The following is an 18876-nucleotide window of genomic DNA, read 5'->3' as shown; positions in this document are numbered from 1 at the left end:
AATTCCCCAAAAAAAGGAGTGCGGCCACCGCGCTGACCTGTGGCTGGGGCGGGGCGGTTCTTGGAGCGCACCCAGTTGCATTCACCCCGCTACGACCCCTGACCCGCGTGCACATGCGGACGCCAGCCGCTGCGGGTCTGATGCACAGTTCCTTCAACTGATAAGAGAAAACTGCTGAAGTCATGAGGCTGCTCCGGGGAGAGCCCTCGTGTGAGTCATGCAAAAGCTCCGCTCTGCTGACCTCTGGCAAGACGGGAGTGACTGAGGACAGAAGAGGCGGACTGGGGAGAGGTTCAAGGGCGGCTTTTCTCCTTGAACCCGGACTATTATGGGTCAGGAGCTGTGTGCAAAGAGGCTACAGCCAGGATGCAGTTGCTACCGCCGCTCGGAGGGAGGGGAGGCGCACAGCTGTCAGAGGAGCCAGCTTGGGAGCGCCCAGGCTCCTGCATTCGAGGTATTTGTGTCCCGGGAGGAGCATCTTTCTTTATTAGTAAACCCAGCAATTCGGACAGACACTCCCTTTTATAGCAGGGTCTGATTCCTCTGCGGTAGGTCCAAACTCATAAAAAGGAAATTCTATTAAAGTCACAGAGGATTTATGGCCGAAGTTATCAAGTTAGGGGATGTGCTTGTAAACCAGAGGAGGGGAATAATCCTTGGCTTTGGTCTCTTCTGACTTGAAATAGAGAAGGGCTCTTCTCTGGACTTCGCTGAGCCACTAAATTGCAGGGCTGAACTGTAGAGGGCTGTCGTACTGGTAGGTCCTCTGTGGGTCCTCAGTTTCAGTATTTAGCTCCTGATTATTAGCAGCGTTTTACTAGATTATTCTAAGGCATTACCTTAAGGACGCAGGAAGGCCGGCAGGCTTGGGGGGAGACTGAGTTAAACCAGAGAAATTGGAAAACACCCATTCAGGAGACTGGGTTAAACTGCAAGTGAAGGAGAAATTGAGTATTTCAGCGATTGGTACCACAGCAGCCTCAAAGGGATTTGGCTTTCAGGAAAGATGCCTTTGCCTGGTGGAGGACGCCTAGAAAACAAAACAAAACAAAACACAGGCAAAGAAAACAAAGAAAAGGTTTACCAGCTACCAGATGTTGATTTCGTATGCATTTTGCTCCTGTGCTTTTTTTTCCCCCCCTCCAGCTAACAGACCTAAAAGAAGCATCACGTTCCACGTCTTCGCTTCACCCCAGGGGACTCCAAGTTATCGGTGCCCAGAAGCGGCCACGGAGTAACAGTGACTCTTTTCAGGAAGAGAATCTGAGGCAGGGGTTGCCATGGGTGAGTGAGCGGCTGGCTGGCATCAACAAGAATTTCATGGGTGCTTGCTTAGGGAAGCTGGCCCTCACTTTCCAGGGATGCCTGTGTGGGCTCCCAGGTGCATGCACGCGCGCACACACACACACACACACACACACACACACACATACACACATACACACATACAAATACATATAGAAACATGCACACACTCACACACACAGACAAGCATACACACATACACACACACACTCTCTCTCTCTCTCTCTCTGCTGCCTAATGCCCCTGGGGAAAAGATAAGTCAACATATTTTTGAAATGTTCTTTCTGTCTTCCCCCCTCTCGCTCCACCCTGTCAGCAGAAAAAGAGCCTTCCTTTTGGGGCAGCCTCTTCTTACTTGAACTTGGAGAAGCTGGGTGAAGGTTCTTACGCCACCGTTTACAAGGGCATTAGCAGGTGAGTGACTTCTTAAAGATTTCGGATGAGGGTTCTCCTATTGCATTATAAAGCCAACCCACATATCACACAGACTTACAGCCTTTGGGGCTGTGGCAGGACATCTGGGCCAACAGGGAGTTAGATGAGGTGATTTTAACAGCCTTAAAAAAACAAAAAACAAACAACAAACAAACAAACAAAAACCCCTGCTCTTCTCTAGCTAAAATCAACAACTGAAAAGGTAGACCCTCCCCACTGTTGACCCAAAGAACAATTACTACCCAACAAGAAACCCTGTTAGTAAGATGTCTCTAGAAAGGTTTTCTTATCCCTTTCTAAATCTCAAAGTGTAGAATATCCAAAAACTATGTCCTGCATTTTCTGTGTTTGTGAAATATACCAAGTGGAAAAAAGAACATTTGTCCAAAATCCAAGTACCTGGTTCAAAGACAGAATTCTGGTCTTTCTGTTACCTTCTAGTAAAAGTAGAAAAGTTGGAAAACCTTTTCCTTTAGGTTATAGTACTCCAATAAAAAAAAAAAAATAATGACTTAGTGGTAGTCGTATTTTAAAAGTGCAAATATTATAAAACGAAGTCTTTTCATTTATCGTAACGTTTGCATACTCATGCTGCCTTTGCTAAAGTGAGATGTTAGGGAAATACAATTTTAAATTATTGTACAGAACCAGGATTTGACTTATGACCATAGGTTATCCCAGAAACTAAAAATATAAAATGTTTCTCTCAAGAAATTCAAAATAGGATGAAAAAGTACATTAGACATGCTTCCAAACCTGAGTTCAAATCCCCACATCGATGTAAAAATCTAGGTGAAGCTATGGATGCCTGTAATCCCAGAACTGTGAGGAGACAGAGGAGTGGGGACAGTGAGGCTTGCCAGCCCGTAGGCTATCTCCAGGTCCAGTGAGAGATCTGGCCACAAAAGAATAAAATATGCATTATATAAACAAAAGAACTGTATTTCCACTATGTGTAATATACCACGAAAGGATTCTATATATGTATAGTACATAGAAGGGAAAAGAGGTTTATAATAGCATTAAAAAAAAAAAACTGGCCCCAAATATCCAGTAGATTCACCACACTGTGAACTAATATAAACAGAGGCCCAGTACTGAAGAAGGGGGTGGGGTGAGGATGCTGGCCACAGAACAAAGTGTACTGGATGGTCCTGTTCAGAAAACAAAACAAAACAAAAACAAAAACAAAAAAACCACTTATTACTTATGCAGATTGAAATGTACACAGAAAAGTCTGAGGACAAAAGATTTTATTTTAGTGGTTGAAACTGGAGGCTATGAATACAGAACATTTATGGTGTAGAAGCACATTTTAAAGTCCCATAGAGAGCCAGGTCTGGTGGCATAGACCCATAGTCCTATCACTCAGGAGGCTACAGCGGGGGCAGAGTGAGACCTTCTCTAAAAACAAAAAACTATCTTAGATGTTCTAGATAATGCAAAAAGACTAAGACTAGAGATCATTTTTTCTGGGGCGTGGGGTTGTAGCGTGGCCTTTCTAAAAGATGTCTAATCACCTAAGAGATTATTAGGCTTAATAACACATAGTAATTGTGTGATCAGTTATAAAATCAATACAAGTTGCTTACGTATTCAATAAGTATTTGGAAAATACAGTGAAAAATATATTCTCACAATAGCAGGAAAATATAATTATCGGAATTAAAACGAGCAGGATTCATAAAGAGCTGCCGTGGTATATAAAAGACCTAAATCACTTTGCTGTCATAAACTAATTTTTCTGTGCTGTTAATATTTGTTATGCTCCATGCCATGTCTTATCTGTTAAGAATGTTTTGGAGGGCTGGAGAGATGGCTCAGCTGTTAAGAGCACTGTCTGCTCTTCCGAAGGACCCAGGTTCAATTCCCAGCACCCACAGCTATCTATAGCTCCTGTTCCAGAGGATGTGTTTGTATATACATGCAGGCAGAACACCAGTGCACATAAAAATAAAACACATCTTTTTGTAAAAAAAAAAAAAAAGAGTATTTTTGAGAACTAGAGACAGACACTTCTGCACGTGTGGAGCGTGGGAGGAGCACAGAACATAAACTGATAAAACAGCGGATGAAAGGAGGATGAGTTCCATGGGAAGGAAGGCAATGGGAAGATCTGAAGATGGCAGAGAGGCAATCACAGTTTTAAACAGAGAGGCGAGAAGAGGTCCCGCAGAGAAGGAAATATTTGGAGAGGAAATCTGAGGGAGGTGAAGATGAACTGGATACAGGGACACAGAGGACAACTCCAAGCAGGGGAGGGCAGGGAGGAGCAAGTGGGGATGTGTGTGCTGTAGTGGATTCCAAGGTGTTTGCAAATGTAGAACGGTTGGAACCTGTTAACATGAGGATGTCAGTGGACCTCTGACTTCAGGTTTTGGTGTGTACTAAATAAAGGGGCCCCTTGAAATACTTAAGGAAGTGGTGATAGGACCCCACCCTGACCCCTGGGAACCCGAATACAAGGATACTCAAATCACTTACAGAAAATGGCGCAGTCTCTATATTATAGAGAATGACAAGAAAAAAGTCAATACACATTCAATACACAACCAATATTCTTCTCAAGTATTTCTAATCTGTGATTGGTTGAACACACACACACATATGACCCACAGATTCAGAGAGCTGGTTGTATAATCTAAGTACAATTAAACTTGTGTAGCACAGATATTAAAAAAAAAAAAAAAAAGGATCAACTCTTCCTAATGTAGCCCTGGCTAGCCTGGAATTCAGTATGTAGATCAGGCTGGCCTTGGGTTTGTGATCTTCCTACCTCTGCCTCAGCACTGAGATTACAACATGCACGTGGCAGAAACAGGATTTTTTTAAAGCCCTGAATATATACAAATACAAGTAATTAGTAAAATTTAATATGTAAACAAATTATCAGGGAATAGAAAATGTTCCCCTAAACGGAACTGAGACAGTAAGCCATTTTTGAAAATTGGATGTACAATAAGAATACAGTAGATTTAAGATTTAAATGAACAACACAGTGTAGAATAACTGGACAGGAAGATGAATTCTGTGCAGCCTGTAGGCTGGGGAGGTCCGTTTATGAATAGAACATTCTTGTCAGATTCCATATGGGAATAGAGAGGCCATGGTGCCCGTCTGTCCACCTATGTGGAGCACCAATTCCAAGACATTTTAACAGGTGTTTCACAGAAACAGCTATAGCTGAATCAAGACTGGCAATCCTAGACAAAATAAAATTCCACCTTTTTTTTTTTTTTTTTTTTTTTTAGTAGGACACCACACCTGGCCCACTTCTGTGGTTTTTTTTTTTTTTTTTTTCAATGTTTATTTATTATTTATACAGTATTCAGTGCAAAAGAGGGCATCAGATCTCATTATAGATGGTTGTAAGCTGCCATGTGGTTGCTGGGAATTGAACTCAGGACCATCTCTCTAGCCCCCATCTTTTACAATAGATGCCTTCAGCATATCAAAACTGCCTATGTGTGCCATGATTATCTACATAAGGGCAGTGGTGATTCTGAAAGTGTGAAGCATTTCTAAACATATTTGACCAAAAAGGTTGTTTGTTTGTTTGTTTGTTTGTTTTTAATAGGTAGGTGGAATAGAATTTTTACAGAGTCACACTCTCAATAAAATATTTTGGGAAATACTAAACATCATACAAAAGAATTAAGTTCAAAATTTGAAAGACAAAAAGAAAGTGATAAAAGCCAAGGTAAAAAAAAAATGTTCTTGTAAAATCATGAGGGAAGGACAAAACAAGTAGAAAAGACTGAGGAAAATGCACTTCCCAAAGCAAAGAAATTGAAATTAATGATACACACATAGACCAAACTGTGAAGGTAAAAGCAACGGGGAGCAGACTTACCAGTCCACAGAGGAAGGCAATGCAGCCAGTCCTGATGAGACCTGATAGATTGGGATCAGAAAAAAGGAGAGGAAGTCCTCCCTATCAGTGGACTGGAAGAGGGGCATAGGTGGAGAAGGGGGAGGGTGAGTAGGATTGAGAGGGGAGGAGGGAGGGATACAAAGTGAATAAACTGTAATTAATAAAAATAAAAAAAACTATATTAAAAATAATTAATTAGAAGGAAAATGATAATAATAAACAAACTGAGCATAGAAAGTCTAATTTTGAATCCTGGAAAGATTAGTTAATTCTTTAAAATAAAGAATGTATATAAGCAAACAAACAAACAAACAAAAACAGCAAAACTAAGCTGGCACTCACGAGGAATTTGGCAAAGCCACGTGGGCTCAAGGGAAGAGTTTCCAAGGGACAAACCTGCCAAAACCAAGGCACAAAACGAAGTGGTATCGTGTTATAACCCAAGGAATCAAATATCCGTGAGTTTCTGCTGCTGCAAATGAATGGCTCAATAAATTAATAAATAAGAAAGCAGAAATACATCTTCCATGCAAAAGAACTCCAGATACCTTCCATGGATCTGCTGTCTCAGAAGTGGATCTTAGTGGACCCATGCCCAAAGGGAAGGCTGCACTTAGTGATGCTAAAGCAGGGGGAACGGACAGTCACTCTGCAACAGGCAGTCATCTAAGCCCACCGCAGACAGGTGGTTACAGTCAACGAGAAAAGTCTCAAGCCAGGACAATAGAAAAGTGTTCCCATGATACACTACAGTCAAGATGGCTCTTGACCTTCCCCCAAACTCAGAATTACAGAATTTTTGTTTGTTTGGTTGGTTTTGAGTTTTTTGTTTGTTTGTTTGTTTGTTTGAGGCAGGGTTTCTCTGTGTAGCCTTGGCTGTCCTGGACTCACTTCGTAGACGAGGCTGGCCTCAAACTCACAGAGATCCATCTGCCTCTGCCTCCCCAAGTGCTGATATCACAGATGTGTGTCCCCGTGCCCTGCACCTTCGAATTTCTTTACTCACACTCCTGAAAACCATCAGGGTAAACAAACCCAAGGCAAATCTGGCAACTGCACAGCCAAGAGGAGCCTAGTGAGACACAACAAGTCAGTGAAGTCCTGAATAGAATCTCGGACAATAAGAAGGCCATGAAGTAAAAGCTAAGGAAATCCTCATTTTAATAGCGGTGCATCAATATCGGTTCATTAATTATTATCATTACTGTACACTATTTTAGTTTAGGATTTTGGTTGTTATGTTTTGGCTTTTTTGAGACAGATTCATGTAGTTCAGGTCGGCTGAACTTCAGATGTAGCTGAGGATGACATTGAACTTCTTGATCCTCCTGCCTCCATCTCTCAAGTGTTATAGGCGTGAGTCACCATGCCCGCTTGGTTCATTAATTGTAATAACTGTACCTCACTAATTAAGAGTCAACAGAAGAAGAAACAGAAAGCAAGGAAATAGGAACTTCCTATCCCATCTTCTTAAGTTTTCTAGAATTTTAAAATCGTCCTTCAAAAAACAAAGTTAAAAACAATAGAGCTGAAAATGCAGCTCAGCACCACCATGCTCTTTGGGAAGCAGCTTGGGACACGAGTTCACATTCATGAAAGCACTGCCTACTCTATGATTTAGCAATTCCGCTTCTACCTTAAGGAAATAGTGGGAACTATGGGAAAATACTTAGCTGCAGAAATGATTGTCATGGTTTTTCATTTGAGTTGGCTTTTTGAGGCAGTCTCATGCTAGCCCAAGCTGGCCTGGAACTCACCACATGCCCAGGCTGACCTTGTGACAACCTTCCTCCTACTTCGGCCACTCAAGGGCTAGGGTTACAATAGGAGCCTCCATGTCCAGCACAGTATTCTTAAAATAACCTCAAACTGCAATTTATAAGAATTTGGAATTGGCAAAACACATTGTGATGTATTTGTATGATAAAACACTGTAACATTATTAAATATCACATTTTGTAAGAAGCATGGTGTCTTATGCCTGTAACCCCAGCACTCGAAAAGCTGAGTCAAGAGGGTTGTTATGAGTTCAAAGCTGGCCTGTCTATTAAAACATCACGAACCATAAAAGAGAATGGAAAACAGAGAGAGAACAGATTACTGACTGTGCTATATGGATCTCACAGTGTTAGAAGCAATATGGCTGTAAAGAACTTGCCCAAAATTTTCTTATATGAATACATACAGAGGAGGAGGGAGGGAGGGAGAGAAAAGGGATAGAAAAGGAAATGGTGAGACCTAGGCAAACCAGCTAACGCTTTTGAGAGCTACTGTAAGACACTGGCTGTTGACAAGCTCACCCAGAATTAAAAGCTGGAGGCCAGCCTGGTATATATTACAAGACCGTCTCAACAAAACGAAAACTCACATCTCCCCTCCCCCTGTAAAAACAAAACAAAAACAAACAAACAAAAAAGAACAGAAGGAAAGAAAGAAAAGATAAAAGAGAATTTGGCTCTTATCTGACACGAAACGTGGAGGCATGCTGGGTGTTGAAAAGTAAGTGACATGTTGGGTTGACTTTCACATTAAAATGTCCCCTGGTGCTCTACTGAGAGAACATAGAAGACAAGTGCAAATGCCCAAGCAAGAGGGCTGTTCTGAAGCCACCAGTCAGGTGACATACAAGGCTGGCTTTGGTGCAGCGAACATTGTGAAGGAGGTGGTCGCTTGGTGCGTCTCTGCTTCCTCACGATGTTCTGCGACGAGACACGCCACCTCAGCACAGAGAGGAGTGTTTTCACATATATATGCAACATGTTTTATACATGATGAAGCTGTTGCTTTGAACCATCCCAGTAAGTGTGTGTATGTGTCTGCCCCCACCTCTCTCCAGGATAACCGGGCAACTAGTAGCTCTGAAAGTCATCAGCATGAACGCAGAGGAGGGGGTCCCTTTCACAGCCATCCGGGAAGGTAAGAATGGGAGAGAAAATGGACCCCAGAGATTGTTTCGAGAACTCAGTGTGGCAAAAACATCGCGAAGGATTCCATTTTCCTTCTGGGTTTTCTAAAAGTGATAGTATAATTTCAAAGTTCTTTTTGCCAATGTCCCAAGATTATTTACACGGTTACTTTTATTGTTTGTTCTTGAAGATAATGCTCAAAACTGCTGTCTATAGTATAACCTCTATGAGTGTTTACTAAATGTTTTCCGTATGTTTGGAGTCGTGCTGAAACCATGTCTACACAACCCGTAGCAATTCATTTAAAAAAGAAAAAAAGTGTAACTACATACTAATTCTTGGTGGAGATCTGCCTGATCATAGCTTTTTTTTTTTTTTTTTCTTAGTTTTGTTTTTCCTACAGTACTCAGGGATTGAACCAACGGTCCAACACACACACACACACACGTGCACATACGCACACATTTTTTTGGAGACAGGGTCTGGCTAAGTTTCTCAGGCAGGGAAACTTGCAATCCTTCTGCTTTTAGCCTCCTGGATAGAAAGCATGTTCTCTCAGTGTTTTCTCCCTCTCCCTCTGGAGTGGTCTCATTTATTTATTTATTTTAAATGAGACAGGGTCTCCATGATTTGCTTACTTACTTTGTAGCCCACTCTGGCTGCAAGCTTGCAGTACTGCCCCAGCCTCCTCAGAGCTGGGAATGCAGGTGTGTCTCACCAAGCCTAGCTTCTTGTGTTTTCTTTGCACCCTGGGCAGCCTAGTAAGAAGGTGAACAGATCCACCTTCTCATCTTCTAGCTGCTAGGTGTGAGTGAGGTGATATTGGATTAGATAGCGTGTCTAAGACAGGGCTTACTGTGAAAGTAGCTGATAAGGTGGTTAGTGCGTGACTTATGTCCAAACAGAGGCAGGCTGTTCTTTGTGAACTTGAGGCCAGCCTGGTCTACAGGCTAGGCTCTAAGACAGCCAGGACTAAACAGAGAAACCCTGTCTCAAAAAGCCAAAAAACAAAAACAAGTGGCTGATAGTGGGAAATAGTTCATGGAGCTGTTATGAAGAGCAAATGAGAATACATAACACTTAGTCTGTTTTCAGGGTTCAATGAACGTTCGTTGCTTTTATTTCATTCTTGGTTATTATTTTATTACCTTTTGGTCATATTTTACTAATCAATGGGAACATTTATACCACAGTGTTTAATACTAATAACTATAAATTTAAAATAACAGTGAAATTAAAGAATACAACTTATTAACATTTCATATAAGGTTTCTGTTTGTTTGTTTGTTTGTTTGTTTGAGACAGTGTCTCCATAGAGCCCAGACTGGCCCCAAACTCGCTTGTAAATGAGGATGACCCTGAACTCTTGATCTCCCTGCCTATCCCTCCCAAGGGCTAAAATTACACTTCATGGACTGGGCATAGAATCCAGGGCCTCAAGCATGCTAGGATATTAGTTAGCGTTCTGTTGTGGTGACAAAATACTATGACCAAAGGGAAGAAAGAGGTTATCTGGCTCAAGGGTCCAAAGAGATAAGAGCCCATCGTAGCAGGGGGTTGGGAGTGGCACAACAGCAAAAGGCCGCCATGGCAGCAGAACAGGAAGCTAAGCGATGGCACCTTCGACCACGTGGGTGAAACAGAAAAGAGCAAAGCGGAAGCGGGCGATGCTGGGCGTTCTCAAAGCCGAGCCTGCAGCGGTACAGCTCCTCCAGCAAAACTGCACTGCTCCCGAGCACCACCACCCGCCGGGAACCGAACACTCAAGCCTATAAGGAGTATGTCACACTCAAACCAACACTCCAGGCAAGCGCGCCGATCAATCCACCCACTGTGGAGCCACAGGAATGGTGGGGTTGCGCCTCCGTCCGAAGAAACATTCCGGAGAGCTGGCCCCTGCTTGCTCAGCCTTACTTTCTTCCTCTTAGCTATTTGTCTTCTCCCCGGAATACATACTGCACGCAGAGTGCTGAATGTTTGAGAAACCAGCCGAGGGGGCCCCGTTCTTCGTTCTGTTGTGTTCAGTCTTAACAGCAGACAACCCAAGGACGAAGCGTCTAGAGGCGGTCGCGAACTCGGACAAGCGCAGATCAGTGTGGCGAAGGGAGGCGGATTTTAGGCTGAATTTAGGCCATCGGGCACTGAAAAAGCAATCCAGAAAACGGGTTTACAACTCAATTTGATGCCATCTTCAAACGTCCCTGGACCGCCCTGGGAAGCGTTTTTAATTTAAATAGAAAGGCCAAAAGGCAATCAGCGTAAGCGGGGACTCACCGTGGCCGGGTCAGGTGCAATCCGAGGGGACACGTGGTTTTAAGCGTTCAACACCGGGCAGGGTGATCCTGGCTGGAGGCAGATGTGTGGAGAGGCTAGGAGGGCCCTCCTGGTTCTCCGGGCTTTGTCCTGTTCGCCCACGGCTGAGTTCTCCAGGTCCACACCTGGCCGTCACAGGGAAACCTTTCCGCAGCGCGTTTTGCTAACAGATGTCCTCCGCCTGGCTCCAAGCCCCCGGGTGTGTGTTGTTCTCTTCGCACAACCAGTTCTGCGCTGCGTGTTGGCCTCCCACACAGGTGTTCACAATTATAGCTGGCATTCCACCGTGGGCTGCCTCGGTTTATTTTATGGACTGCCCTGACTGAAAGCTTTGCTTGTACGATACGAAAGGCCACAAAAGGATTCTGACGGGTCGGAGGTGGCTCGACACGCAGTTTCCAACAATGGCTGCCTCTTTCCCCTCCGGTGTGAAAGCCCGCAGCCTTGAAAGCAAGAACTTTGGCACTGGCTCATTTCCCCCCCCCCCTTCACCCCCTCCGGTTAAGACCTCGATGGATGTGAGACCAGAGAGATGGAGGTTAAATGGCCAGGGCTGGGAAGCCAGATAAGAACAGCTGGAGCTCATTAGTTAAAACCCAGGGTCATTAGCTGCAAAGACAACCGAAAGCCATTCGCAAAGAAACTCAAGAGTGAGGGAACCTTCTTTTCCAAGCCCTTGAAGCAAGAATGCGTTTCCTGAGCAGTCTGATTGCCAGGTATGGCAAACCAGGACTTCGTGAGTAGGATTTTGCTGCGTAGACAGTCTCTAAATGGGTAGGATGCACGTTTGTTTCCATGCGATCTTCACATATAATACCGTAATATTACATATCACTGCTATATAATATCAGACAAAAATCTGAACGATACTAAGGGAAAAGCTTAATAAGCTTTTATGCATCCTTCAGTTCTCTTAATACATTTTATCACATGGCCAAACTTTCAAACCAAATTTGACTCAGACTAACACGCGTAACTTTACATGCCTCCACGGGACAGTATGTGCCAGGCGCTCTGCGGACTCCTGGGTAGGGAACAGTACACAAACCAGCCCCTACTTACCTCATTTGTTTGTCCTCGGGATATTGAGGCCCAAAGCCAAGGGCTCACACATGCTGGGCAAGTTCTCCACCACTCAGCTATTGGCCCAGCCCTCTTATTTTTTAATTTTGAGACAGGGTCTCACTGAGTTGCCCCGGCTGGCCCTGAACTCACCTTGTAGCCCAGGCTGGCCTTGATCTTGTTACCTTCCTGCCTTGGTCTCCTGAGGTAGGTGGGATCATGGGCCCAGGCCATACTATCCTCATCTTTTTGCTAATTAAAAGATAGAAAAAGGTGGATGTGGTGATAGGTTTTCATAATCCCAGAACTCAGGAGGCAGAGGCAGGAGGGTCACAGGTCAAGGCCAGCAGAGCCTGCAGAGTCAGGTCTAGGCAAACCAGGCGACCTGGTGAATCCCTGCCTCAAATGAAACAAAATGGAAAAAAAAAAAATAGAAACTTTTTGTAGCGACTTAGAGTTTCCTTATTGCCTCAGAATCACATTTAAAATGTTTACTCTTACAACTGAGAGAAAATACTTTGAGTAGGTTGATTTTTATGGATTTTATATGAATGTGCCTTAGTTTTATTGAATTCTATATTTGACATCCTAAGAATGGGTCTTATTTTAAATGCCTTTATAAAAACAGCCAGCTTTTGGGTTGAACCTAGGACCTTCAGCCTGTCTACAATGTTTCCTTAAGGAAGAAGCCGTATATCTACCCTTGTCCGAGCACCAGGCCTATGACATGTCTCCCTCCGCCAGAGTCCTGGTTAACCCCTTATACTAAAAGCTGAAGCCCAAAGCGTTGTTGCTGTTGTAGAAATGAAGGTGTCCGAGCCTCTGAGAGGCTGGGTAATTTGTCTGGGGTCACAGATACACCCGGCATTTCTGGGCATTAGAACTAAAGTCTGTTATGTTTAAATTTCTCCCTACTTCATCACCTAAAACTGCAAATGTTTGCTTGATATAAGCATCTCCTTTGGCAAGAGTAAACGGGGGAAATGGAAACCTACCCTGTGACGCTCTCTGTGTAAAAATGAAGGCAAACTCAGAAGTAACACTGTCCAGAAAAATAACCTTGAGAGTGTGTTCAGCAGTTCATGCCGCTCTCTCTGCAGAACCGGTAATGGCAGCATCTAAATTAGAAACTGTCGCTGCCGAAAACCTTTTGAGATCATGAAAACCTTTTGTGAAGTCATCACTCCTAATCCATTTGTGAGAAAATTCACCAAAAAGGGGTTCAGGAACCTTGCTGGGGTTGTCCAATCAGATCAGCAAAGACTCTGATAAAAATCTCAAGTCAGCTATTAGCACAGATGGATGAGGGCGGGCCTGGCCGACAGGAATTCTGCCCCAGAACAATCCGATCACGTCAAGGTTATAACGCATTCACCACACAGTTACGGCCTTATGAGAGCTAACCCCAGGGTAATGGCACGTGGGAGGAATTTTTCTTTAATTAAAAATGATTAGTGTACGTGTGTGTGTGTGTGTGTGTGTGTGTGTGTGTGTGTCTGTGTCTGTGTCTGTGGGTTCACGTGTGTGCGTGTGCACATGCACAGGGATCCACTCAAAGCTGTGCCATGATGCCTGTGTGCAGGTCAGAAGGCAACTTTGTGCAGTCACTTCTCTTCTCCAACCTTTACACCCGGGTTCCAGGGACTGAACTCAGCCAGCCGTGTGTGGCAAACACTCAGTGACGCCATCTCTCTGGCCTTAAAAGAGTCATATTGGCATATATTAACTATACATAATAATGGGTTTCATCATGACGTTTTCATACACACATATATATTTCAATCATATTAGTCCTTATTAGATTCCCCCCTCCCCGCACACTTTCATGTCATTTTGTGGGGAGTGAACTAGTGTGTTTAATCAAGGCCATGTACAGGAATATGAACCCATTACCAGTAGCTAGGGCAGGGAAGAAATGCCTTTGTCCCATAGGAACTATTAATCACCTACACCTCTCCAGGGAGGTATGGGGCTTATAGGCTCCTCTCCTCCATAACAGAGCATTGACGGACCCACTCTCTTGTGGCTGAGAGATTCAATGACAATGTCATGCCCTGAGGACAGTGTCCCTAAACACTCTTCTTCCAGCTTTTACATTCTTTCCATTCTCCTAATCTCCCATGGTCTCTGAGCCCTGGAGGGCATAATAAAGATGCCTTATTTAAGGATGATCACTCAACAGGTACTTATTCTTCACATTTGACTAGTTATGACACTCTTCAGTGACTGTTGTCCACCACAGAAAAAAAGAGACACTCCTCTGATCAAAGCTGACAGCATCATTGATCTGTGACCATAAGTAGAAATATTGAAAGGCGATTTAATGGGCATACCACATTCGTTTAGCAAACCACAGTAGCTTTCCCACTGGGACCTAGGACCTGAGCCACAGACTTCTGGTGGGGTTTATAGTACCAGATATGAATTCCTTTCTGGGGAGCAGCTTCAAATCTAAGCATGAAGTGATTGGTTGCCCCACAAGTATGCCACTATCGCCCCAGAGAATACAACGTGATAAGGGGTTGACTTCCAAAGAAATCATTTGCCTTGATACTTAACAAACATTTCTCTAAATTATACAGTTTCTTGGGGTGCATAGTGTGACCCCTTCTCTTGGTTCATGGCTTTTATGCCAGAGAAAATGTAACATTAGGAATTGCAAATCCCTTATTGTTCAGTGTCTCATGGAGTGGGGGTGGGCTCCATTAATGACTCTTGCACAGACTCATCAGAAGTGGCCTAGTCATTATTGATTCACAAACATTTATTAAGCACCACATGCCAGGCCTGTGTTAGTGCTGGAAATGCAAAGTCAGGGGGCAGGGTCAGTCTGTGTCCTCAAGTAGCAGAGAGCTTTGGTTTCCAGGATATAGATACATACACCCAGGACTTTGAGAGACAGACTTGCTCTACCTATGGCTATCATCTTCCACATCTTTTCCTAAACTAAATAGAACAATGCAGAGTGACATCAAAACATCATGAACTACTATGCTAGCAAGACATCAATTTTCCTACAACTTGTCCAACTGCAGATCATAATGAAATAAAGAAAATATTTGTATGCCATTGCGAGATGGAAATATTTCCCCTGAATTATTAAATAGTTTATATCATATTTAAATGTGATATATTTTAAATATATTAATTAATATTTCATTGCTTATATGTTAATAATTATACTATTATTATTAAATGTTTTATTTAATAATATGTGATAGAATAAATCACATTATATTATACCTAAATATGTTAGCTATCTTTTTAAAATCAATTTTAAAAAATATTTATTTGTCTTTATGTATATGAGTGCTCTAGCTACATGTATACCTGCATGCCAGAAGAAGGCACCAGATCTCACTATAGATGGTTGTGAGCCACCATGTGGTTGCTGGAAATTGAACTCAGGACCTCTGGAAGAGCAAACAGTGCTCTTAATCACTGAGCCACCTCCCCATTCCCCTATATTAACTATCTTTTATATTAGATAAAGACCAGCATTAGCCAGGCCTAGTGGTGCATGCCTATAATCCCAGCACTTGGGGAGGCAGAGGCAGGCAGATGACTATGAGTTCAAGGCCAGCCTGGTCTACAAAGTGAGTCCAGGACAGCCAGTGCTACACAGAAAAACCTTATCTGGAAAAAAAAAAAAAAAAAAACAAAATAAACAAACAAAACAAAAATATCAGCACTGACCATTTTCCTCAGGCATACGTTGTTTTATTCATCTTTACTATTTGATTTTTGGTGTTTTTATGATCAAACCAAGTTAATGTCTGTGAAATTCTTACAGCAATGACTGTTATAACTCAAAGAATTTAGGAGTGTTAGCTGTAGGATATAGTTCAGTGGAAAACACACTCAAGGCTCTGGGATACTCCCCAGTCTTCTACTCACCCAAAAGAGCAGGCCCATTGTGACTCCCCTGGAGCCCAATTTATCTCTATGTCTTTTCTCTGAAGAAAAACAAAGTAAGGATGTTGACACATGAGACGTTTGTTTGTTTTATTTTGAGACAGGGTCTCATGTAGCCTAGACTAGCCTTGACCTGTGTAGCTGGGGGTGACCTTCCTACTTGCATACGCCTCCTAAGCGATGGGATTACAAGCGTGAGTGGCTTAAAAGGTGTGAATGTGTGTGAACAACTTTTCCAGAATCAGCATGCGCGTTTTAGCTGCTTTCCCTCTTCCTCAGTTGACTTTTGTATCCTTAAGTCTTCACACACGATCCCACATCCTGTTCCAATGACTAGAGAGTCCTCAGAAGTAGGAGAAAGCAAGCTTTCCTCCCCAGAGTTCTCTTCTCACACATACCTGGAGGCTAGGGCATGGGAGACCCTCCAGTGTGTGGACTCAGCCACATACCAGTAATTCCATGAGCTTCGGACTAAACCGAAGCTTTTCAGGCAAATCCCCTGCTAGTCGCTCAGTAAAATTCTATTTCCATACAGCTTTTTCAGTATCCTGGGGCATTAGGAAAGCAACATGACCCGGAGATAGAACGTTTTTGATGTAGGTGAGGAAGGTGCCTAAAAAAAAAAGCAAGGAACCGAAACATCTTCGACAGAAACACTGCCTTCAACCCTACACATATGAATGATACTTTGGAAGACAAGATCCCAAACCCAGCAGCCGGGAACATTCCTGACACTGTTCTAAGAAGCACCAAGGATCCAACAAGCAGAAAAGGCTAAGCGTGGCTGTCCTCCACGAAGCTGTGTTCAGAAGGGAGACCGACAACCAACACGTATGTGCGTGTGTATGTGTGATTAGGTGTCCCTGTGGTGAAAGGTGTGATGAGTGCTATGGAGGAGAATGACACAGCTGAGGCTCACTGGGGTGAGTGAGGTGGAAGGCTGTGATTTCATCTGCAATGAGTGGACAAGAAAGCCCATACTTTACATGTACCCGTTGAGCAGGGTCCTAATGAAAGTGAGCGGAAAGCATGCAAAGAGCGGGGAAAGAGAATTGCCGGTGGAGACAATGACAGTCATAAGACAGGGGTTGGGGGAGTGTGGGGGGGGGAGGAACAGCTAAGAGGCCATTGTGGGCCACAGCAAGGGCGTGAGAGTGGGAGGAGAGGAGAGCTAAGGAAGGCCTGGAGTGGGGGAGGGGAGGAGGCTGGACAGGCCATTGCAAGCCCTTTGGATTTTATTGAGTGAGATGAGCGGTCACTCTAGGCGTTGGGAATCAGAAGGGATCTGCTTGGACAGTTTCAGATTGTTCCAGAGGGAAGAGTCTGTGGGACAGACAGACAAGGAGACTACTTGGGGTGCCTTTGCTGCGAGATACCACATGACCTGGCCGAGGCGGGGCAGTCGGCGACAGGGAAAGAAGTGAGGGCCATGGCATGTTCTGCAGTACTGACAACAGATTTTCAGATGGGGCGGTTGAGAGCATGAAAAAAAAAAAAAACAGCGGAGAGGGACTGCTGTTCGCAAGAGTGTTAAAGCTACGTAAAAGCGTGAAGGGCTCTAACTTACTTCTTCTGCACAGGATATTGTGAACTCAGGATAAGATTGATGATACAAATAAGTCCAACAAGAGAGAAAGGACGAAAGGGGCACTTTCCCCATTCCTGCAAACCTGAGATTATTGAGAAAAATACAGAAGCGAAGACTGGTAGCCGTGGCTGCTAGCAGTAAGCCTTATCCAAGCACATGGGCCTTGAGTGTCTTAGCACTGCGAATAGTAAGCCATTGCCACCACCATCTTTAAAGTAAGCCTGAGGAGTCTTCGTGATATAATTATGTAAGAACAAAATTGCATTAAACGTGAAATTAAAACTGGGGGGGGGGGGCGGTGTCACCAGGTATTTACAATCTAAAAACTTGAGAAACTGAGGCAGAAGAATCATTATCAGTCTGAGGCCAGCCTGGCCTATAAATTTGAGTTCCAGGACAGCCAGGGTTGCAGGGAGACCTGGTCTTGAAATAAATATGTAAATAGTAAATTAATTAATTAAACTGTTTTAACGTTTTTTTGCCATTTGTTTGCCATGTCCTTCAAAGGAGAAAAAAAAATGTAATTTTTGTGTAGTGTTAAAGATTGAATCCAAGGCCTTGCACATACTAGGTGAGCATTTTGCTACACGTGTAAATGCTTTGTCCTATGTACATGTGTGTGTAGAGAAACAGGAACTTATGAAATTATTTGTAAATAAAAATACATATAAAATGCAAGTGTTCTCAACTGATGGTCAGAAGCCATTGCTATAAATCTGGGAGGTATTGAAAACTCTAGCAGAAACATACCGAAGATTAGGCTTTATGACTGGGAGTGGGGTTTTAGTGGGTTCAAGTCGAACGGGAGAGTGGGAAGCTGGGGTCAGGCTAGTAACTGTAATTTGCATCTCTGTCACACTTGCCTGAGTTCATTCACCAGGCTGAGTTCATTCAGGAGAACCCTGTGGAGTGAAGTCAGGAAAGATGGTCTCTCTCTCTCTCTCTCTCTCTCTCTCTCTCTCTCTCTTTCTCTCTCTCCCCGTGAGGCGGGACATTCCCCAGTGCTCACTGAGAAAGTGACAGGGCCAGGATTCCTGGCTCGGCAGACAGCTCTCCCTGAAGACACTCAGTGAAGATGTTTGATGAATTAAGCTCTTACTCTTGGCTAAGCGGCTGGCTGACGGTTGCCCGAGGTGGAGTGGGGGCATCCAAAAGACAGAGGAAGTCGCTCTGCTCCCGTGTGGATGTCGGTGTGGGCCTAGAGAGATGAAACGTGTGCTGTGAAACTGGTCCTCATATTTACAAAATGAATTAACTGTTAAAAGTGAAATAATACATTTGGTCCATAAGGACCCTGCGGGCCCAGCTCAGAAGAGCACAATAGCCTGACAGGCCCGGCAGAACCCCTTCAGCAGTGAGGGCAGCTAACCCCCAACTGACTTGGTTTTATTGTTGTTTCTTTTCTTTTCTTTTCTTTTCTTTTCTTTTCTTTTCTTTTCTTTTCTTTTCTTTTCTTTTCTTTTCTTTTCTTTTCTTTT

At 43.6% G+C, this 18876-nt stretch overlaps 1 protein-coding gene across 1 annotated transcript in view; it reads left to right on the top strand.

Annotated features, from left to right (window-relative positions):
• Positions 1–328: 328 nt before the first annotated feature.
• Cdk15 (cyclin dependent kinase 15) overlaps positions 329–18876 on the top strand; it is an 89572-nt gene continuing 71024 nt past the window's right edge. The window contains exons 1-4 of the mRNA XM_055616864.1: positions 329–454; positions 1147–1284; positions 1625–1719; positions 8451–8530. Of these exons, the coding sequence (XP_055472839.1) occupies positions 329–454; positions 1147–1284; positions 1625–1719; positions 8451–8530 (439 nt within the window). The remainder of the gene's footprint in view (positions 455–1146; positions 1285–1624; positions 1720–8450; positions 8531–18876) is intronic.

This window comes from Psammomys obesus, unplaced genomic scaffold (genome assembly GCF_907164565.1).
Source record: "Psammomys obesus unplaced genomic scaffold, mPsaObe1.curated_primary_1811, whole genome shotgun sequence".
NCBI classification, from domain to species: domain Eukaryota; kingdom Metazoa; phylum Chordata; class Mammalia; order Rodentia; family Muridae; genus Psammomys; species Psammomys obesus.
The sequence above is the reverse complement of the archived record's forward strand: the minus strand, read 5'-3'. Positions and strand labels throughout refer to the sequence as shown.